Raw genomic sequence first — 24,762 nt, 5'->3', positions numbered from 1 at the left:
GTCTGAGCCAAGGCTAAATCAGTCTCCACTGTGTGTGACTTGGCTTTTAGGGTGTCTGACTTCTTGGTTTCTTCTCCCCACCTCTGCACGGTCCTTCTGGCTGACTTTGAGAAGGACAAATGGGCAGCTGCTCCCAGAAGCAGCTGACAATCAAGACAAACTTGGAACCAATAAGCTCTACCGTAGCTGAGATTCACATGGAGATGCGTGAGGCTTTTCCCGCACCAGCCCTGCTATTTATTGCTTTCCGGTGTAATTCAAGCCTTGATCTGGTGCAAAGCTGAGCTGAAAAGCTGGAAAACAGAAAGCTGAAAAGCTAAGACTTTTGGTCCTCAGGACTAGACCCCTGACCTTAACCTATGACAACCAAGTGTTAATGTACCTGTTGTGACTAAAACATCAAAGGCCAGTATGACACACGAAAAGGAAATGTGGCTTATTGAAAAGTTGAGTTTAAGACCAATTATTTACTTTGTGTGTCATTAAAGCAGGGGCACTTTCTTGAGAACTGTCCACTTGATCACTTTTAAATTATAGCACAGTAACTTAAGTGATCCTGTTTCCTGTGACTGCTTCTTGAATCTACTGGGACTCCAGGGGCCTTTATAGATTTTGTGAACTATGCTCTATCATTTATTGATGGTTTCCTCATGTGATAGATGTTTTACATTTATTATTTAATACATCAACCCCACAGATAGGTGACATCATTCCCATTTTTAAAGATGGTGGAACTATGGCTCAGAGAAGTTAACTTTCTCATGGTATCACAGCTAATCAATGGGCTCTGAACTTAGGCTGATGAAGGCTACCATTATACTTTAGTTGTAATGGACTGTACAAGCAGCCCTTCAGCTTCAGTTTACTGAAACAAGTAAAGGTCTGCTGAGGAATACGTTTATCTTTCCATTCAGAAGGTCCACTGGGCACTGATGACTTGTGATTATTCTGAAGGAAAGCTTTCTCTGAAAAAAAAAAAAAAAAAAAGAGTTTGGGGAAATGGCAGGAGATGGACTGGATAAGCACCGTTGCTTCAGGCCTTACTTAAATTACACTCCAGCAACTGTTGCAATGGCCCGTGTAATAACCTGGCAACACAGGCATCCCTGTCAATGACAGAGGTACAGAAGAGTTCCAACGGAACATTCCCATAGCCGATGAGGTGGACTACTGTCGGGCTGATTGCCTGCTTCTAATGAAATGGGTCATGTGACTTTGCTAAAGCAACATCTAATCTAGTAACAATATTTTAAAAGTGCTTTTAATAAATTTTCTGCTCACCTTAGTTTCATGCATATATTTTCTTGGGAAGAAAAAAAATTCCCTATACATCCCTATTTAACGTCACCAATTCTGACAAAGATACATTATAATGAATCATGGAAATTTCTTGTATGATCTCATGTTCTACATAAAAACAGCTCAGCTATTTAAAGGGCTGTTTCAAATTCTTATGGGTGAGAATCTAATTCTTCTTGGTTTTAATAAAGTGAAAGCCCTACCAAATGATTTTCTCTGGATTGAAACACATTAATATGAAATAAAACTTAATGTCCAAATTCATTACGTTTTCCCTCAGATACCAAAGTACAGACACCAAACTAAATTTCTTTTAAATTATTTTATTTTTGTGTAAGCTAAAAGGAAATTTACACACTGAAATCTCAGAAGACCTTAGGCATGCACATTAACCTTGTTAGAGGTTCTTCTACATGTCTTTCTTTTTTCCATAGGAATTTCCCCGAACATTTAAAACCCATAGTTTTTACTGTATATACAGCCTAAACCATAGCAATCTATGATTATGTCATTTTACACTGTGCAAAATCCTCAAAAAATAGTGGTACAATAGAACAAAAAGATCAGTAACAAGTAAATTTCATTGTAAGACATTCATGTAATTTGGTCCTTCTCCAAACCAAACTGATTTAAAACAGACACAATCTCTTTAAACCCCTTCAATCAAGTTCTGACAATGATCCATACCCTGTAACAAAAGACCAATCAATGCAAGTACCTTGCAAAAGGTCAAACAGCAATAGGCCAGATTGGAAAGATTAAAAAAGAGCACAAAAATGGTAACAAAAGCCAGACCTGAAACAAACCCACCACACATAAAATTAAAAAAAAAAAAAAAGTTAAACAGGGACTTGGAGCATATTTGTGATAGCAAAAGTAATTCAATATACAATATGAAAAATTAATGGGACATTCAATGAAATCTGAAAAGACTGAAGGGGATTTCATAGACAGTGGAGATTCGAGTTTTTAATTTTCATTTTTTATTTCAAAAGTTGTGTAAGAAGGACACCACCAGTGTATTTCACAAAGACATAAATGTATACACCCCAGCAACACAAAAAGAATAAATCTTCAAAAATGTTCACCCCGATTATTTACATTTGTTTCTAATATAAATTTATGACTTCAGTATGTAAATAAATATACATTACTATGTATACCTTTCTAGTGCGGCTTACCAACAAATCAGCTGAACTTTTAATTTTTTTTTTTAATTAGAGCAGGTATGCTTTTGATGGTAGGGAAAGGCTGGAAGGAAGGAAAAGCAATTGAAACTGTCCAATTCACATCACTTATTCATCTGCCTTCTCTTGGGAGCTTGTGGAAGGTGTCAAGGTGGTCGGGAACATCAACACCTTGGCATGCATGAACGTTAGGTCAGGAAGGCTGGCGATCACCTTGATGGCTTCTTCACTCAGGTGCTCTTCTCTTTTTGGTTTCCTGTTGACAAATGAAAAAAAACAAGTGTCTTAAAGTGACTCTAGCTATAGGCCAAATGGGAGAAAATCCACTCTCAAAGCAGACAGCAACCTGTGGGGACCTGAGTACCTTTTCCTCCGCCAGTCCCTGAACCTTGTCATACCTTGGGGTTAAGTGCTTTCTGTGCCTGAGGTGAAATCTCTTCTGAAAACTCACACCGAATTTATGTATGTTCATTACAGTTAGGCATGTCCATGGAGACATTCACATGTACCCATGTACAGCTCACAGCTCTGCTTAAGGTTAGAAGAATCTACCCAAGCGTACTTTTAAAATTCTACTTAGGGACTTCCCTGGTGGCCCAGTGGTTAGGGACTCCGAGCGTCCACTGCAGGGGGGGCACAGGTTTGCTCCTGGCTGGGGAACTAACATCCTGCATGCTGTGCAGTGCAGCCAAAAAAAAGAAAAAGTTACCAAGCAGAAATACAAAGCTGAAGCCCTAGTAAAACTCCGCCTGCTTAGATTTCCCCCTCCCCACTGAGAAACTACCAGTTACCTCAACATAAAGTATGTCTGGCACAAGCCCTCATTAAGTAATTTTCATCTTGGGCTTTCTTCAACCCCAAAGGGGAATTCCAGGACAGAAAGCCCTCAGCTCAAAAACACCGAGCCTCTGCCCCACTGGGATACAGATGGTTGGTCCAAAGCCTGCAGCACTAGGGCCAGTTGCTGAGGCCGAGAATGCACCCAGGCAGGAAGGACTCAGGGAGAGGGGAGTCTCGAAATCTGATGGGTCCTGTAGATGAAATGCCCCTAATATAAGAAATGAGCCGTGTGGAACCCAGGACAGAGAGGAAGAGCTCCTGCTGACCTGGGTCCCTCAGTGCACTCCAGAAAATGCCAACCGAGTCTCAACTGTGGCTCACACTGAGCACAGGACTGTAACTCAACCTTGATTTTTTCTAGGCTGTTAAACACACTGAAAGAATAGCTGCAGTCATAGTGATATTAATTTTCGATCAAAGTTCATTTAAAACTGTTGACTCTACAAGGCTCAATTCTCTTTTATGGTACTCTACTAGGTGGGACACAAGTTATTTCTTCCACCTAAAATTTTTCTTTGTCCTTAGGATGAGGTGAAGGAAGTCAGGAGATGAAACAAGAAAGGAAGATAGATGCAGGCCTTTATTTAATACCTGGACTTTTCTGTTGTAATCACATTTGAGTTCAGGCTGAAATAAAAATAGTTTACAGAACTGAAAAAGCCAAACATCAGACTTTTAGGACTGAAGTCCTCCAATATGAAGGTCAGCTTCAGGCACACTGAAACCATCAGCAGATCAATCTCAGTTCTAGGGTTTCTCAGAAGAATAGAGTAACACTCCAAAATTCTTCTGATTAAAATCTACATTTTTAATGGCACTTAAATCAGAAAAACTATGAGGTGGATGGGAAACTGACTATCTGCATTATTCCAAAATAAAACCAGAGAGTCTGGGGCACTTTTTAGTCTCAGAGTGAACAGCTGGAAGGCTCCATGGGAAAGGGCAGCCTCTCACCAGTAGTCAATTTCAGTATCACTCACGATGGGATCAAAATGACATTCTGTCTTCTGATGTGACACAGCACCTATGATGTCTTCCAGCCAAAATGTTTTACCTGAATCCATCAACCCTTTAGATAGAATATCCAGCTGATAGGAAATAAGGGAAATGGAGAAACATTTGAAAACTACTTGAAGGAAGCAAATAGACAAATCCAGAAGTTGGGACGTTCTGTAGGACACATAGACTGACCTTTTCAACCAGCGAGTGTTGTTACACTGAGAAGCCAACAGAAGGGATAGAGGTGTATATACTAGGTTAAAAGTGACCTAGTCCTAACGGTTAAGTACAAAAGTCCTAGACTAGATATTGATCTGAAGAAAGCAGAGAGAAAGGACACTGTTGGGAATTTGAATACATATAGCCCGACTGTTAGATGAAATGAAAATTTACTGAAATCGACAGATGGAGACCACTGACTACAAGAGTAGGCTCAATTTGCATAGACTATAAAATCTCATTTTTGGTTAAAACAACAACTATATGTGTATATTTGCAAAAATAAAGATCTCAAAGAATTGAACTAGGGAGTTACAGTGATCTGACTGGTTAGAATGTGACACTTTAATTAAAAACATTTGTCTGTATTTTCTTTCTATTCTTACTGCTTTTGTAAAGATAAAAAGTTATTAAAAACAGTAACAAGTAAAATCTCACCTAAATGCACTTCCTCATTTGTGGAGTGCAGCTGGGGTGTGGGGAAGGAGAGCAAAGAAGTTTTCACCCAAGGAACGGTTGGTAAAGATTATTCTAGAGTTTCTACCAACTGCCTTCTTTCAGAGGCACTACTTGAAGGCTATCTGAAGTTGAATTTAAAAATAAGAGAAAGTTTACATAGTTCATATTTTGTGCACTTATCTGTAGTCACTAAGGAACTGATGTGCTCTAGTTTTCTTACAATATAAGAAAGAAGAAAATGCTTGAGAATTTGAAAATAAAATGTTACATCATGGCCTTTCCCCAAGAGGCAAAGGCAATGACCTCTTTTTGATTTATACTCTCCCAAGTTAAGATTTATCTTTTTGGCCAATGCAGTGCAATTAAGAGTCTAGAAATAGACCCATACAATTATGGTTAAACTGATTTTCAACAAGAGAGAAACTGGGAAAGAACAGTCTTTTCAACAACTATCACTGGTAGATATGTATCTTTTGCACTGGTATCCATGTGCAAAAGAATGAAGTTGGATCCCTACCTTACATCATATTCAAAAATTAATTCAAAATGGATCAAAGAACTAAATGCAAGAGTTGAAATTATGAAACACGAGAAAACTTAGTGCAACACTTCCTGACCTTGAGGTAGGCAGTGGTTTCTTAGATATGGCATCTAAGGTATAAGCAATGAAATACACATATATGTATATATGTATGTATATAAATATATATACAGGGCTTCCTCAAATTAAGAAACTTTTGTGTTTCATAGGACACTAACCAAGGAAGTGAAAAAACAGCCTACAGAATGAGATAAAACATTTGCAAATCATATCTGATAAAGGTCAAGTATCCAGAAGAAATCTTACAACAACAAAAATATTCTTAAAGAAGAGATACAACTATTCAACAAGCACCTAAAAAAATGTTCAATTTCACTGGCCATCAGGGAAATGTGAATCAAAATGACAATGAGATGTCGCTTCATACCACTGGCATGGTTATGACCAAAAAGTCAGATAATAACAAGCCTTGTGAGAATGCAGAGACATTGGAACTCTCAAACATTATTAGTGGGAATGTAAAACGGGGCCACTGCTTTGGAAAACAGTTTGGTAGTTCTTCAAAAAATTAAGTGTAGCATGACCATGTAACACTGTGGTTCCACCCACAAGAAAACTGAAAGCATTTGTCCACACAAAAACTTGTACATGAATGTTCATGGCAGCACTACTTAAAACAATCAAAAAGTGAACACAACTCAAATGTACATTAATTGATTAATGGATAAGCAAAATGTGGTACAGCCATACAATGGACTACTAGGCAGCCATAAAAAGGAATGGAAAGTACCAAAACACGCAACAATATGGCTAGCTTGAAAATATTATGCTAACTGAAAGAAGTCACACACAAAAGGCTATATAATGTATTATTCCATTAGTATGAAATAACCAGAATATGAAAATCCATAGACATAGAAGGCATAATGCTGCCAGGAGCTAGAAAAAGTAGAATATAGGGAGTGACTGTTAATAGGGATGGGCTTTCTTTTAGGGATGATATAAATGTTCTGGAATTAGATGGTAATGGTTGCACAGTGACAGACTTAATTTTCTTGGGCTCCAGAATCACTGCAGATGGTGACTGGAGCCATGAAATTAAAAGACGCTTGCTCTTTGGAAGAAAAGCTATGACAAACCTAGACAATGTATTAAAAACCAGAGATATTACTATGCTGATCATCCGTCTAGTCCAAGCTACGGTTTTTCCAGGAGTCATGTACGGATGTGAGAGTTGGACCATAAAGAAGGCTGAGCACTGAAGAATTGATGCTTTTGAACTGTGGCACTGGAGAAGACTCTTGAGAGTCCCTTGGTCTACATACAAGGATATTAAACCAGTCAATCCTAATGGAAATCAATCCTGAATATTCACTGGAAGGACTGATACTGAGGCTGAAGCTGCAGTACTTTGGCCACCTGATGTGAAGAGCCGACTCACTGGAAAAGACCTTGATGCTGGGAAAGATTGACGTCAGGAGGAGAAGGGGATGATAGAGGACAGGATGGTTGGATGGCATCACCGACTCAATGGACACAAGTTTCAGCAAACTCCACGAGACGGTGAAGGATAGGAAAGCCTGGTGTATGCAGTCCATGGGGTTGCAAAGAGTTGGACACGACTGAGTGACTCAACAACAACAATGGTTACACAACCTTGCAAATACACTAAAAGCTACTGAATCGTATACTTGAGAAGGGTGAAATTTCATGGAATGTGAATATATGTCAATTAAAATGTAAAAAAAAAAAAAAGAACAAAAAACCACGTATGCCTTTTGAAAACTAGTCCTTTGGCTTATATAAGCTTCAGCTAAAAGTCTGTGGCTATTAACTAGCTGCTACACACTGATTAGGATTAGGAAGTAATTTTTCTCTGTATTAGAAAAGGTAAGCTAGAAGATGGAACTATTTTAAACTGAGACCTTGCATTTCTTTAAAAAGTAAGTCACTTTCACAACCTATGTTTAGAAAGAGAAGAGCACACATATTTTCTCTTACATATGCAAAGGCATTTGGAAAAGAGTATGGAATGTTGTTTGCTATATGGCAAATTTCCTCTACCTAGACCATTGTTTCTTAACCCTTCCTCACACTACAGTTCCTCAATGCTTTTTCACTGTGTCTTCTGTGTACTGACAAAAGCCAAGATTTTGCTGGGGTGTACACTTCAAATTTTGTTTTAATCAAAAACAAAAAATGAAACAAAACCTAAAAATAACAAAGACACAAAAAATTCTGTTGAAACTATGTCACCACCCTCTCTCTTCCCTGTACAACTGAGATTCACTCATGGGGACATTTTACAGTATTAACTTCTAATTGTAAGACCTGTGAATATTTTGCACTTCCCACCATTTTTGAATAGTTAATTCCTCAAAACAGAAAATTCAAAGGTGGCAACTTCTTTTCCTTTCAATTCATTGTGTTTTAAATGTGAAGCTGGACAGGTATTAGTGACCAATTCAGTTACAACACTAACCCTAAGATGCACACTATAGTTTCAGTTCATCCCATAACAGTACAGAATAAGAGAAAACAATGAAAATAACTTAAAAGTTATTTAAGTTGGAAGAGTGGAAGAGTGCCTCAGTGTACAGAATGTTTCAAGGGTGAGTTGAAAAGTTAGGAGAGCAAGCAAGTTAACTACGTGGCTTAGAGCTCCTCCTAATGGCACAAACAATGAATTCTCACCACAGAGACTTTCAACATTCCTATAGTTCACTCAGTGAGACTGCAGAGGGAAAAACGTGAGGAAACACTAGGACTGCCCTTAGAAAAGGCTGTACAATAAACAGCAGGAGAAAGCCCAAATGATTAAAAAAAAAAAAAAGCATCACTTTTTTGCTTGTTTTTAAAGTCATTAGCCTTTAGTTAACATATATAGAAAAAATGGATGAGAAATTTGAGTAAGAAGAACATTAAGTTGAAAATACAATTTATTTGGAAAGAGAAAAAATTAGAAAGCAAGCAAAAAATCCACACTAGCTTGATAGGAGGCTTAACTGTGCCAGGTAATATTACAACAAAGAAATGGGCGACGAGAATGAGGGAGAGAATCTGTGGCTAAGCAAGAATGGGCAGACTACAAACCCATTCCTGAGAAGAGTTCAGGGCAGCCTTGCTTATAAAACATATAATAATGGATTTTCTTAATTATGAACATTAAGTGTATTAATAATAATAGCTATTGAATGGATACTTCAGCACACAATACAGTTTAAAAGGCCATGTGAAAAATTCAAGCCAAAGTTTTAAGACAGGTTTATTTTTATTATTCACAAAGAAAAAAGTTAGTTTTTAAATGGATGTTTTTCTACAGAAGAATTGATTTAAAAGATAAATCTGAATTTGACATGTGAATGGAATGTATTTACCCAGGAGAAAGCGCTATAATATCTCTGCCTAACTGGGCAAAGGTCAGTATTTCCACTTTTTTTTTCTTGGCCACACCATGCAGCATGTGGGATCTTAGATCCTCAAATAGGGACTGAACCCGCACCCCACCCCCTCACCTTGGAAGTGTGGAGTCTCAATCACTGGACTGCAAGAAGGGTCAAAATATTTTTATTTTAAAATGTCAATGAATCACAGATTTGGGACAGCAGAGTTGGCATGCCAATCAACACTGGTATTTGCTCTTGCAGTAGAGATTTCCTTCATAACCATTCCTTTACAATGATTACCTTATTAGAAACTGCCTTATTTTATGGCTAGCATGTCAAAGCAGTGGGTTATTCCAGAGCTTAATTATGTAAAACTAAAGGTTTTTTGAATCCTACACACAAGCCCCCATGACATTCCTGGTATCTGAGAAAACTGCTTCTAAAGGTCATGAACCTAAGGGGATCCCAGAAGGCTTGTTAAAAACAAGGCTTCAGGACCTAAATCAAAGGTGCCACATATCAGCAAATATTCAGAAAACAAAACAGTGGCTGTGCCCATCTCTCTTAGCCTGGAGGTGAAAGGATTAGCTTACATGACTCTGGGATTGTCAAACTGGGACCCCAAAGATGATCACCTCAGTAGTCAGGAAAGAAAAGGGGAGCATTTCTGCAGTGGTTTTATGATCTCAATTCTTTAATCAGACTCTTTTGTTACAAAGTTGGGTATAGGCATAGGGAAAGAGAAAAAGACCACATCTGTCAGCCCTTTCCAGTCTCTCATGAAATAGCTCTGCTCCAGTAAATTCATAATTAAACATAACTTGATACTATTTTCTGGAATTGGGCATCCATTGCATTTATATAAATGTAAAGTGAATTTTAATACAATATATTGAAATACTACCAACTCATAGGGTTTCCCATCTGGGCACTTTGTTCAAACACAGAATTCAAAATTAAGGTGTAATGAACACTAGCTTTTACCTGGTAGATGTGCTTGTCTTCTCTACTGTGGACATGAGTCTCGCGAATGCATCAGTCACTTTGAGGCTTGAGGTGGAGATTTCCAGCTTAGAAGTTGTTAATTCATACAACTCTGGATCCACACCTTATAGTATAAAATGATAGTCAGTGATGGTGCGCTGCAATAGCTCACTCAATTAGCCACAATCCAAGATGCAAAAGACAATTATTCTGTAAACATCTGAGTCTTTATAAGTACAACATGTCTTTAGAACACTGTAACACTGTATTTACTTTTTAAATTATAAATTCCACTTTTCAGAGTTTTTATAAAGTAGTAAAATACTTTTAAAATTCCACTTGGGTATAAATATAGCCTTAATTAATCTAACATTTATGTAGCAGATATCATTCAAATACTTCTAAAAAAAAAACTGTCTGCTACAGGAAACTCCCTAAGCGCTGGATTTGTCTGTGATACGAAAGTTAACAATGTTTTACAAATAGAATGCACAATGATTTGTTACACAATATGACACCTCAATTTTTAAACGGACTGATTTAACCTCAGTTTTTGAACCTCTATTTTCCCTTATCTCCATGACCATTTTTCCTCCGTATTTTCACTCATACCCCCAAATTTGGAAGTTAATGTAAAGTCTCACATACACTAAATGATTTGGTTAATTTAAATACATTCTGACTATCTGAGGACATGAAATATTATCCAAAGAATTAAATTATTACTAAAGAAAAGTTATATACCACAATGTTCTTCTTTAGGTAAGAAGTGGGGAGGTAAAATATTTTCAGAAAAAGTGAATAAAAGCACTACTTTTGAACAAAATGAACATCGTCTCAAGGGTTAATTACACTCCTAAAGTTTCACGGCTGAATCTAGTGGCTAACAGTTCAAATATCTTCTTGGAAAAATTCAAAATGAAGCTGAGTTCATTAGGATTAGATTTATTGTAGAAGTCTAGTAAAATCCTTCCTGTCTGACTTCATTAAAATACACATACATATTTTTAAACTTCCTTGAATATTAATTTATATAAAATATGATGACTACAAAAAACAAGTAACAAGTATTTTCAACTCATGCTAAGCTTAGGAAAATAAAGACAATCGACAAAAATTTTTTAATTCTACCCTTTCTTTGGATTCAGCAAATTCAGTAGTTTTGAATAGAAAAGCAGATTTTAAGTACAAATGTCTTATAGTTCCATCAATTTCTACTTATCATTTCTTTAAAAAGTCTTAAGATCAGCAGATAAAGTTATATATAAAAGAGTCATATATTGATGCTCACAAGTTATCTCCTTTTAGGGTATTTCAAGGTTAAGAAGAAAATCAGGAACTGCTTTCTATGAACCAACTTTGTAGCTGACTAGCAGATGTAAACACAGATCTCAGATGTTTACAGAAATTATACCAGCAAAAGCGGCTTTCACAGTTACCATGTCCAACAAGAGAGGAAGGCTATAGAAAATGTTGACTCTCCCAAGTTCTTAATAGTTCATTAAGGTACAGTTTCAAAATATAATTTAAAAGCCCCTTTCTATTTCTATAATAAGCATAAAATGCAAAAATTTACAGATGCTTGTAAAGCAGGACCAGATGAACCCAAAGCACCTCCTTCCTCTACTGTGAAAGGTTCTATTCCAAGTAACCACAAAATTTAGGTAGATGGTGAATGCATAATGCAGAATAAACAACTGCAATCTGACTGGCAACAGGAAAGTGCTAGTGAAAATTTAGTTGGGTTTGTAAAATACTGGCCACTTGGCTGTCAAATAGGAAAGTGGGAGATTGAAAAAAAACAACAACAACAAAACAAAACCCAAATCAACCTCCCCCAGCCCTCCAAAACCATTATCACCAAAAAAAAGTACTATGGCTTTATTTTATATTTTTCAAAACCAAGATAACTACTCTACACAAAAAACTAGAGAGCAAATTTTTTTTAATGGAAAAGATTCTTTTTTTTTTAAAAAACAGAACCTTAATGAGGCATAGTTCAGTTACAGAAATAAAACTAGCCAACCAAGTTCTATGCCAACCTCCTAAGTCTCAAACACAAAATAAATAACTGCAAGCTAAGACAAAATGACTTTCCCAGAAACAAGTCAGAAAAAGTGCAAGCAAGTGGTGAAATGGAATACTCAGGGAAGTGTTTACACCTACAGCTTGATGGTAAGTTTTAACAAAACCCAGTAGCAATAAAACAAGTCAAAGCATATTTATAGTAATCAGGTTTACACAGAGGCTACAGCATATTGATGAAAAAATGGAACAAAAATATTTAAGAGGTTCTGAAGTAAGGATCACAATCGACCATGCTAATTTCACTTCCATTACAGCTCTAAACCTCAGAAACTGCTTGCTCTTCTCCAAGCTGTGTATGTATACTGAACCTGGTTATCAGGTCATTTCTGTACTTCTTTATTTGGTCAGATTATTTGTGCTCTTATGGATGACTTTTAACTGAGTTTGACATGTAACCAAAAGTTAAATCTAAACCAGGTTTTCAGGCATCCAAAAATAGTGACCTCATTTAAGTTACCATACAGTTCATGACAAAACAAAGCTGAGAGCAAATTAAAAATAGGAGCTTGGTTGGTGATGGACAGGGAGGCCTGGCATGCTGCGGTTCATGGGGTCGCAAAGAGTCAGGACACGACTGAGCAACTGAACTGAACTGACTTCATTCTTGGGATTATAGTAATAAGGAAACTGATACGTAAGTTTTTTGGTTCCCCCACCCCCATTAAGTATTAAAAACTACTCATCCAGGTCATTCCATAGCTCACATGTATTTAGAAGTAATTTAAATAGTGAAATACCATATTGAAGTTAAAACCAGACACAGATTAGTTTCTTATGTGCTTGTTAAATCTTGGAAACAATGAAAATGATAACCAAGGGATTAGATTTGAGGAATCCAGTCATTCTACAAAACGGCCTTGGAACATCCTTATAATACAATCAGATTTCCATAACCAGGCTTGGAGATGGGTATCCTGGGTCCCAGCCTCACCCTTAGCTGATTATTCTCTTAGCCTCCCCCATTTTCCATTATAGCTCCTGAACTGCTAGAAGTGGGTGGCAGGGTTATCTAGTTGAATAGAACAAAACCAGCAAATTCTCAGGAACCAGGCTGGCTATCTACCTGATCCTAGTAGGGACTGAGAGGGACCGTCACTATGCATTCTGGGCATCAGCATCTACAGGGCACTGTAATAGCCGTCTGGTGATCAAAAGGCGTGACTACCAGAGCACAAGCAGGGATGACAGAGAATCATTAAAATCATATTAAATAAAATATAAACATAAAAATGCCATTGTATTTTAATTTTTTATTCAGTTCGACAATGACAAAGTACATTAGTCCTTGGGTCAATGAACTGAACTTTTGCCAGGCTGAACATTAACAGGTACTCTGATAAGTTTTTAATTTCTAGCTTTTAGTATCTCACAGCAATTATTTTCTGCTATCACCTTTAACATTTTTTTTTCCCCTCCATGAAAAACTAACAGTAAGCTTTCTATTCAAGAGCTACATAAAAACAGTAATAATTCTATGTGGGACTATATAACTAAGTGCTAGACTCCAACATTTTGGAACCTAATTATACATTTAGCAGCACTAATAAATAACTAATTTAACACTAGAATCTGTAAAGGTTCTATTATCACAGACACTATCATGTCACTGTATACTAAAATATTCCTATATATCTAAATTTGCATTTTTTCAAATGGCTCTGTAGAATATGCTTTAAAAAATAAGCATATAAAAGATCACATTCTCTTAAAAAAAAAAAAATCACATTTTCTATTTACAGGGGGGAAAAAACCCTGCCTTTAACTATGTAAAGAACATTAGGGCTGTTTTGTATCTAGAAACTACTTTCAGCTCTGACTATTACACTCTGACAAACCTTTCCTTAAAATACATTTTTCACATAAGTCACTTGTTATAGTCAGATACTAGAAAATAACAGTAGATAGATGAAAGAAAAGTATTAGAAAGACATTACAGAGAATATAATCTATTTGTTTCCTTGTTTATAGGAAAGTCAAGTGATGTGGTCATGCTTTTAGTAAATATACTAGAATTGTGGTTTTAACACTCTGCTGACCTGGGATTGTGGTGCTGCTGCTAGAGCTACTGTCATCCACGGGCCCAAAGAAATCAAGGTTCAGAAGAGTGGAACCTCCACTAGCTTGAAATTCAGTGACCGTGTTGGTAGGCAGCCACACAGAAGGTAAGCCAAGGGATGAGGGGTTATGTGTAAAAAGGGGTAAGACACACACTTGAACATGCAGGTTATAATTAGTAGTCATTACACATTTTAAAATCAACATTAAAACAATGTGTACAGTATTAGTTTTTCATTGCTAAGGACATTTCTAAAGTAACAGTTTAATTTAATGTACATTTTCTCATGTACAATGTAAATAATTTAACACTTTGTAAGGTTTTAGTTAGGAGTTCAGTTCTTTCAATTGAAACTTGAAGCCATACCAGAAAGACCAAGGGGGAAAGTGTACCCGTTAAAGGGAAACAATACTTTAATCTCAACTCAACATTAAATCACTGTTCATGCCCAAATCAATCTTTTATGTTAGTAGTGTTGGTTTCTAATGAATGGTTTTAAAAGTGACAAAGTTGTCAGTTTCAGGACACGCACCAATACATTAACTTAGTTTAAAATAAAATAAGGTAATAGAAATGTCATAACTGCCCTACCCTGATGTGCAACCTCAAGCTGTACTGTTCCCCTTTAACTCTGAAACAGTAATCAGAAATAGTATACATTTTTAAAGAAGTTTTTTGTTAATAAAAAGCACGATGATTTGACTGAATAGGACACCAGACAACAGCAAAAGGTGCATCCAGGCTTTCCTTCAGCACTGTTATTCAATTGGATGCTTTCCAGATACCCTAGGATCCCCCACTCTAAGGCAGAGCTGATAAGAGTAACAGGTGTTTCAGACCATGGCTCAAACAACTTATGAAGTATAAGCAGTAAGAATAATTGTACTTTAGAGTCCGATTAAAACTTGTGATATCAACACACAGGAAACCTAGTATTTTGTGTTATTAAAAGACCCCACCTTATTAGAATAAGTTAATCCTTTCTCAGGATTTTCTTTTAAAGTCATAGGAGAAACCAATTATTTCTGGAACTACCTACTAGTATTTTGAGATAAGTTTTAGAAAAGGAGCATGAAAATCACTCATTTCTCATTTGCATACAAGTGCTCTATAAAATATTATTAAGTCTGAAAACTACTTTGAGTCAATAAATATGGATCTATTTGCACATTGTTTTTGGTTAAATAATTGTGCTTTGTGCTTTAAAGCAGCCTCTAGACACAAGACTTGGCATCCAAGAAAATTCCATAAACTAAAACTACAGAAAAAAATTTCAAATAAATTGGTCTACCTAAAATGTTATTTAAACTACCTAAATATTTGTGAGAAATAAAGACGCTTATCTTTGACTTAAGATGAAACTAAAATTTTATCTGGTTACTACTACTTATATATGGACATTAATACTGTTAATAATAGTAACAGCTGGTTTCTTGAGCAATTACTATTCAGAAAGAAAGCCTGAATTTCCAAAGATAAGAAGTTATGTTCAAACAAAAATGGAAATCAGCAGAGAGAAGTCTGTCTGAACTTTGTAGCTTTCTTAACTCTAGCTCTGGCGCTAGAGGCTCTACGGAGAGACGTACCATCTAAAGGGTTAGTAAGGCCACTGCTACTCCAGTCAAACTGGACGGGTGGTAGAGACTCCTAGAGTTGAAAACCAAAAAATCAAAATTAATCAGTATAGGCTGTAGCAACATAAAGAATCCTTAAAAACAGAACAAAACACTATTATAGCAAGATCATTAGGCAATAAAATACCTAAAGACAAAGTTGGGATAATTTACAATTTCAGGAGGTTATCTACAAATATTAACACAAACTGAAATTGCAAAATTTATAAACAGTACAGCTTGTTGACATTAAAAATGGTGTATCTGAGAAATGGAATTATCTTACATTTTCAAACAGAAGTTTATAGACTGATTCTATATCAAGATTTCAATCTGTTCTCCATTCACAATTTAAACTACTGGCTTGAAAACCTCACTGATCTTTTCTCACTAAAGAGTGATCTATTTTATTTTAAATGATTAGCCACTTACAATTTGTTAATAGAGAATACAAGGCAAGAGAGAAGGTAGCATACTGAATTGGAGGCAAGCTGGGTTATTAAGGACTAAGAAACTAGCTGTATAAACATGGATGTTAATTTATTTGGTTTCCTTATATATATACAATTAAAAAAAAAAATAACCTTCTCTAATTTAGAAATTACTTATAATCAGTATTAGAATTTTTAAAATAATGTACTGAAAAGTATACTCAGAACTCATTTGAATATTCTATGTTTAAAAACTCTGTTAACTGCCAAACACATAAGGATAAAATAAGCAAATGATAAATATAAGATGGAAGGTAGTACAAAACATTTTGAAAATGACCCATGCTTTATTTTAAGAATATTCCTGACAGGGGGAAAAAAAATACATTTTCTTCATTTTCTTCTTTTATTTTGGGAGTGGTGTTGGCAACACTTATTGAAATAACCTTTTACTAGACTCTTACTATCAACATGTTATCATCTTTTTTTTCTCTTTTGCTCACTGTAAGGTAGGCACTTATTAAAACTTTAATCATTTTTTCTCTGTAGACAAAGACACTGTTCCCTGTAGGAAAGGAACGTGAATTGGCTAATTTTGAAAGTCTAATAACCCCATGATATTATAATACAATTGCTTTGATAATCAATGATGGGCATGTTACTATCAGCATTTGGTCTCCCCCATATCAAGTCAGGCCTGGAGATATAAACAAAATAAAATACTGCTAATAGTGGCAGCCAGGATTAGAGAGAGGTGGAATGGGGGGTTGATGAGGGAGATGGAATGCTGTATCTTGACTGTGGTGGTGGTCACATGAAAAAATTAAACAGAACTATACACGCATATTGAGCAAATGTCATATTCTTGGTTTTGATATTACTCTATAACTATGTAAAATGTGACTGTGGGGAAAATTGGTGAAGATACAAGGCACCTCTTCTGTATGATCTTTGCAATTTCCTGTAAATCTATAATTGTTTCAAATAAAAGTTTTAAAAATCCTGGTGAAAATCTAGTTCATAACATACCTGCAAGACTGATAAATAATATTTATAAAAGATCTTCTTTAGCTGATCTCAAAAACAAACAAAAAGCTCTAGGTATTCCAACAGATTCAACTTGTTCTACTTCTCAATCAGGAAAACCTTTAGAACTAGGATGGACAAAACTCAGATTTATGTAATAACAAAATTTCTGGGTAAAGCGAAGCAAAGCTCTTTCATTAACATGTTTTATCTAAACGATGTCAAGTACCTGGATGTTTTGAAATATTTCAATGATTTTCTGGAATTTTACTTTTTACAGACATGTATGGCATTTTGAAGACACAACCAATATTATAATAATGAGGTACTAAATAATGAATCAAAATTTAGTGGAATTGAGACAGATGAAAAACAGATACCTAAATAATTACAGGTTAACTAATGGCACTGACAAGCAGGCAACTCAAAGAGAAAGCACTGGAATGGAACATTTAAAAACAACTTTATGTGGCATGAATGATTACCGCAGAGACGAAAGGAGACAAGTTCACAATAAAAAGAGGGGGAAAAAAGGTTAGAGACAGGAGACTTTGGTTCTAGTCCTAAGTACAGCACTGACATGTGATTTTAGGTAAATTACTTAGTCTTTCCAAATATGTTTTCTAATTGTAAAACAAGTACAGTGCTAGACTGCCATTTTTTTCTTTTTTCTAAGATTCTGATTCACAACTGAAATGGCAACAGTAAGTAGCCTGAGAGAGGAAATTTGATGGTGGTAACCAGGTGGATAACTGCTAGCCAGAGAACTGACTCCACTTGGCAGTGAATAAAGTATGGTTAACATCCTAACCTTACTAAGAGGGAATCAGTATGGCACTGTGATTGGTGTGACCTTGAAATTCAGTGAAAAAAGATGTCAACAACAACAAAAAGTATCACTACATGCTTTTTATCTGTAGTTTTTTTTTTCATGTAAAATTATCTTTTTTTAAAAAAAACCCACATTAACAGATATCAGTAAAATACTGAATTTCTAAACAAGAGATGTAATGGCAACAAGACTGATGAGTACAAACTCATTTGAAAGAAAAGATAAAAACTTAGTGGGTACCAAACTGAAATAGAAAAGACAGATCAAAAAACATGCAGTCATAGTGAGAATTATGCCACTATGCTAAGTTTGAAAGTCACTGTTCAAGGATGCCAAAACATAAAAGGAAGGTTTGCCACACGCTTTTTTGGGAAAAAAGTTCAGGTATTGAACAGGTCTTTGTAGACACATTTTGCTAAGCTTCTAGCACTAACGTTTATGGTTGTTTCACCCGAAAATTATCATTAGGAGGAAGACTAAATAGCCAAAATGTTATGTGAAAAATAATAAATACATTGTGTGCCAAGGAAGAGTGGTAAGAAATACACCTTAAATGGAGAACCTTTAGAATGCATTTCAGGTGTTTGTTGAGTATTTTAACCTTAATCAAAAGTATGGAGCCAAGCAAAGATCATGCAATTTAGTGATGGAGATCAGGCATCTTAGCACAAAATTCTGATATGCATGCTGAAATCTTCTGTTTGAATGTTAGAAAGCAGACCTACATAGGCTCAAGTCAATTCAGAAATAACTTTGAACTTCTATTGGGAAATACTGTTTTCATTGGTTTTCCAAAGCCTTTAAAAACTAAAGCCAATGAGGATCACAAAAATACCATAAAAAGTATAGAATAAACTTGTTAATTCAATATTGATGTGTATTTTTAAAAAAGAGAAATGTGTACGTGAAACAGAAAGGCAGTACTTGATTAAAAAGAGCTTTTAAAAAATATAAGTAACAAGAGACCAAGTTCCATCTTCTAGCAAAAAAGTTAGATATGCTTCAATGTCGCTGAAAATTCCCATACTTGCCTATAACTAGGGAGACAGTCCTTTGATTACAAGTACTTAGGGGTCTATATGTTTGTACAGAGATGGCAGCAGCTGAATCCTTGTGCAGCTGCAACTAACCACCATCAAATTAATACATGTTGATTTCTACTAAAAATGTTCCATTAAATTAACACACATGCTTTTTATTAGGTTATCAAGACTTTTAATCAAGTCTATAATTAAATTATATAGAGGTATGACTAGGCAAAAATGACAGGTGATAGCTAACTAATAAAATAAGTAATAGCTTATGGGGTTGTGATACATGGAAGTGGCTGGATGGAGGAGAGGAGGCGGCAAGGAAAAGTAACAAGTGGCTCAAATTAACAGCAGCTCCATTTCCAGAAAACATACCAGGCAGTACTCAAATTACTTTCCTGACACCTAGCATTGTAGGAATAAGAATGCTGACTGAGGCAGAAGTGAGAAGGTGCTGTAATTCTGGAATCTGCACAGACATGGCAGGCCCGTGAGAACAGCTGATAGCCAGAGGGCAATAAACATCCAATGAAAGGAAGAGAGCTAAGGACAGACTCAGCCTACTGAGACATTTTGCCCAAGGCACCTTGCCTGTTGCCCAATCAATAAGGCCAGGCATTTTATGCATTAGGTCTCCATGCCCATGAATTTAGTGACAGTAATAAACTGGTTTCAGAGGGATGATGAAGCTAAGCTCAAGTATAAACCACAGTGGTACACAGCAATAATAGTACATGTTTCTTGAAACACACCTGAAAAGGCAGGACCCTGCTTTACAAAATCATTTGCCAAAGTATGTTCTTCAAAACACTAGTTCTACAGGTGTTATAAATTCTTCTTCCCTTATCCCTACAGAAAAGGGTTCTATGGCCAAGTAAATTTGAGTAATGAAATAAAATTAAATAGGGTTATTCATTGCAGGATTTTTCAGAGTCCTTAATGTATGTGTTGTGAACCTCCAAGGGTTGTTTAGGGTTTGATATGAAATATTTCCCAAACTCACTTCACTATGGAACCCTTCTTTAGTGAAGCAATTCTGGGGATTAGTGTTCAGTGGAACACATCTTGGGAAAGGGTGTCCAAACATGCATTTTTGTGTTAGACATAATTAGTGATGATATTTAAGGTTAAGAAATGACAAACACAGCAAGAATATATTTTAGAAATGGTAATGTTCATTAAGAATTTTAACCTGCATTGAGTCAGTTGTTAACTCGATGTCAAAAAAGCAAGCAAACCAAAGTGGCTATGTTCTCCCAGGAAAAAAGTGAGAGGAAAGGCTTTAATATTAAATATATTTTTAATATTAAATATATTTGACTGAAATATGATTTGTGCTTAAATGTACCAGAGAAGTAAAGGATAAGAAGGGTAAGAAAGCCTTCTTTTTTTCTTAATCCATACAATATTTTGTTAAAGGCTGTATCATTTTCAACTTAACAGCTTTATTCAAACTCTTAAAACAATAGTTACTGATGTAATAACACACCTAAATTTTATAACTTTATAAAATTTTTGCAAGCTTCAGGAAAAACACATAATGGCAGACTTAAAGAGCTGGTATAAATGTAATGTTTTCTTTTTGTGAAAATTCAGCACTTACCAGATTTATGTGTCAGTAATAGTGATCACACAATGTACCAGCTGTAAGCAACTTTCTGCTGCTTCAGAGTTCTTATTCTATAGGTAAAAAGACTAAGGCTAGACGGGTTTAAAGGACTTACCCATAACTAGCCAGTTCTCAACTGTCTTTTCTATTTTTTAAAGAGAATTTTCTCATTGTATTTCAAAGGATGTTAATAAGAACTGAAATCACATCTATCATGAAACTAAATTTTTAAAATATTTTAAAAATGAAAAGTTACATATTAAGGGAAACAACAATGTGTGTGGACATATGTGGACATATGCATATACATATGTACATATGCATAAATGTATCTATATACATCCAGATATTTTTACCTGGAATTGGTCAGATGTACATGTGTTCATTTCTGGTGACATAGTGGTGGTCTGACCGATGGAAGCGATTTTTTCTGCAGCAGATAGTGGTTTCAGTGGTTCCTTGGTGGGCTCTAACATACCCTGAAAAAGGCATATTAGCTATTAGTTGGGGGAAGGATTGGCCCATAAACTTCACAAGAAAGTTAATCTAGCAGAAAGCAGAAAGAAAACAGGTCATTTGGATAGTACTGAAGACAAAAAGGAACTAGTCTTAAATTTTGTTTAGTGAAAATCCTACAGCACTCTAATGGGAAATAATTCATAATACCTTTGTAATCCAAACTTTTTGAAACAAGACCTTGTAATTTAAATTGGATTTGCTTTAGAGTGCCTGGTTATCCCTGTCACAAAAATGCACAAACACGTGGAATGGTGGGGGAGGGGAAGTGGCGAGCAAAACAGCCTATTACATCCATGTCCTGAGAATCCAATACTGTTCTGATGTTTCAGACGCAGAACTGCAGGAAGGGCACTCTTCATACACATTGCACCATGGTGGTACTTGGAGAGGTGGGAGTGGATTCTAAAACGCACCATATAGTGTGATGACATCCATAAGCTACAATGTGAATTTAGTGTCTGATCCTTGCTCACTACAGGATGGGAGCCTTAGTTCTTTGGATTGGCAAAGCAGAGGCACAGTCATTTCAGAGGGGAAAACATCTTATATGTTCCACTAGGCATGTTACGAATCTAACACACTCCTTCAGTAAGACAGAAAGACATTCAAGATGGGTGCAGAAACAAAGAAGAAAAAAAATCAGCACTTTGTACCTGTGTTCTACCAAACACTAAAAATAATGTGTTATTTTCATGCCAGGTTACTGGCATGAAAAAGGCCCAAGCTCTTACACATTTTAGAATAATAACTTGACAAGCTCTTGAATTATCAACCAGATAAAAGTTTCCTTTTACGGGGGCGGGAGGGGGCACGGGGCGGGGCAGGGAAGCTGCTAATTCTAACAATCTTATAGTTAGAATCTATACATTTGCTTTCAGGAGAATCCCCCTACTCTCATAAAATTGAGCATAAGCTAAAATAAATAATTTACATATATATCAATAGTTCTTAACAACAGTACACGTGAAAGGCTTTAATCCAGCATCTTGAAAAATGAAAATAAATTCATGGTCCAATTCAATGTTATATGCATAATAAAGGCATGTGCCCTTCCAGAAACACTCCATGCGTGTGGTAAACCATTACTAGTCTTAGCCAACTTTTCTAATGTGAACTCTCCCTAAAACCAGTGATTCTCAAAGTGGTCCCCATCAGTAGCTCCTCTATCATCTGGGAACTTCTCCTACCCCAGACCTACTGAATAAGAAACTGTGGGGGTGGTGCCCAGCATTCTGTGTTTTAAACAAGTCTTTCAAGCAATTCTAATGCACATCAAAGTCTCAGAACCAGTGACTCAACTACTTCAGGTACTACTCCTCCGGATGAGATCAAAAGATATAGAACATCTCATGTGTGTAAGGCACTATGGAAAAAATTCAGGTATCATTAAAATTTGAAATCAGAAAAACCAGATATGAAAAAGAATGCTTTTAAGGCATCAAAAAGAGGGAGAAGGAGATGATATATTCACTAAAACAACTTTGGTATTAAAAAGCTTACAAAAATGGTAAAACTACATTACTAATAAAAGGTTGTAATTAAGAGAGGGAAAAAAAGGAAAGATGTGAGTCTTTAACTCTTCATAAAACTTAAAAAATTGGCTAATGTGTTGAGTCTAACACAGAAGCATTAAATAGGTTACTGTCTCCAACATGCAGAATGAAAGTGCCCACAAATTAAATTCCTACTTCCTATTCAGAATATGACAATACCACCACCACCAATCTCTAGAAAGCTACTTCTTGAGAAAAGAGATCCAAATAACCAGAAAGTTAAAGAAACATTATGGACTATATTTACCTACAACATAAAAGAAAGTAGGGATGATCAAGGTGTTTTGAAAATACAAGATAACCATTCACAAAGGAGCAGAATTTGATTTTTTAAAAAAGCTCAAACAAAGAAGCTTTTTGTCCAATCTCACAAAACAAACAAAAACAAAACAAAGCAAAATTTCAATTCAGTAACAATAATTAGAGATTATTCATAGAGAAGTTTGCAGATTAAAATAAGGTCCAGTTCCACAGCAAATTCATTTTCACATGCACATAAAGGGTTTTTAAATTTAAATTCCACACCACGTGTTCCTTAGTTTTTTTTTCTTTCTTAAACATAGTATTTTTTCCCTTATTTTCAAGTTATTGGTGAAAAAATATTTTAAATATTTTTAGTTTAATAGACAGGACATTTTTATGCACCAATAACTTAAAGACATGCCAAAACCCACAAGTGCATCGAACTTTCGAATGTGCCCGAGTCCTGATAAGACACAGAATGAAAATGCCTCAGTTCTCCTGGACTACCTGGCATATCTGAAAAAACAAAATTTAACACGTTTAAAACATTAATGGAAAAACTAAGGACCAATTATGGGTCCTGGCTCATTCTCATTTGTTATAATTTGCTATCTCCAACCTTTTGTATATATCCATGGCTTCAACATTGCATTATTTAAAAATAATCAGAAATGCATTTAAACAAATGATATCTAAGGCTTCAGATACTTCAGTTTCTTTTTAAAAACAAATTAAAAGAGAGAGACTTCCAAAGGTGAATTTTACAGAAGTTATAAACACTAATAATACTAAAAGTGTCTATAATAAATAAAATACAGAAAAATGTCCTCAGATCAAGACTTGAAGGGATTTATGAGATCAAAAAAGGATATTATTTTATTTATTCTTTTAATGGTCCCATACCATACCTTAAAATACATTTTCCATGTCATGCTATGTAAGATGATTTTACAGAATGAATGCAACAATAATAAATACATGCAAAAGCATCATTGTACTTACCAATCCTGCTGCATACATGGGCACTATAACAGGTTGCTTCTTATTACCCGTGAAGAGCTACATATGTATGTTAGAGAGAAAGAATATATATTTAGAGAGTGATTTGTCATACAATGAAACAGTTTCCAAAATACTCTTGTAATGCTTTATTATATACACTGTGAGTGAAAAATTGAAGAAACTGTTAAATTGCCCTTGTGGGTTCTAGTTTTGATCTCCTAGCCCAATTCCTTCATCTCATACTTAAGGAAAAACACTAAAACATCTTTTTCTAAAGATAAGAAATTTCAGAGAAAAATCTAGATAGATTTACACTTATAAGTTGGCATATTTAAAACAAATGAACATTTAAACAAACGAATATCTATTTTTCTGAGAAACTAGTTTATCATAATTTGTACAGAGGTGTGAAAGAATTTAAAAACATCGGTAAGTTGATTAAAGGATTTTCTAAGATACTAGTAAACTTACAATGTTTCGGGTGTCTATTCCCAGGGAGCATAGAAGCTTCTTGTTGCTGTGGGAGCCACCCCACTGGTATCTCAAGCCATGCGCATCATGGACGTCCTGTAGTTCGGTCCACACATCCAGCAGTTCCCTGCAAAGGTCACAACACAATGAGGCCACCAGCAATGGGTTACCCAGTAGCTTTCACCATGAACTCTACTTTTAAAGTGACTATAAAAATATACATTCCAATTAATATTGTGTCTAACATGAGTATATATATACCTATTACCTGAATGAAAAAAGAGCCAAGAGTCATTAGGAAAGTAACTAAGTTAAACTCATCTGAAACAATCAAGTAAAAATTTAGCCTGTATGTTATTCTTATTTAATTTTAA

The 24,762-nt window shown here is 35.5% G+C and overlaps 1 protein-coding gene across 5 annotated transcripts in view; it reads right to left on the bottom strand.

The window, feature by feature from the left end:
- Positions 1–1,606: 1,606 nt before the first annotated feature.
- The window catches only part of AFTPH (aftiphilin), a 70,690-nt gene continuing 47,534 nt past the window's right edge, over positions 1,607–24,762 (bottom strand). For 3 of the 5 annotated variants that reach the window (XM_043468892.1, XM_043468891.1, XM_043468893.1), the window contains 7 exons: positions 24,389–24,515; positions 23,918–23,974; positions 20,957–21,079; positions 15,645–15,705; positions 14,039–14,122; positions 9,915–10,038; positions 1,607–2,742 (listed from right to left, as the gene is read on the bottom strand). In XM_043468892.1, the coding sequence (XP_043324827.1) occupies positions 2,595–2,742; positions 9,915–10,038; positions 14,039–14,122; positions 15,645–15,705; positions 20,957–21,079; positions 23,918–23,974; positions 24,389–24,515 (724 nt within the window). In that variant the 3' untranslated portion in view covers positions 1,607–2,594. The remainder of the gene's footprint in view (positions 2,743–9,914; positions 10,039–14,038; positions 14,123–15,644; positions 15,706–20,956; positions 21,080–23,917; positions 23,975–24,388; positions 24,516–24,762) is intronic. The other 2 variants (XM_043468895.1, XR_006269456.1) reach the window with 2 other exon arrangements.

Source organism: Cervus canadensis, chromosome 5 (assembly GCF_019320065.1).
Source record: "Cervus canadensis isolate Bull #8, Minnesota chromosome 5, ASM1932006v1, whole genome shotgun sequence".
Lineage (NCBI taxonomy): Eukaryota > Metazoa > Chordata > Mammalia > Artiodactyla > Cervidae > Cervus > Cervus canadensis.
This window is presented reverse-complemented; position numbering and strand designations above follow the sequence as displayed.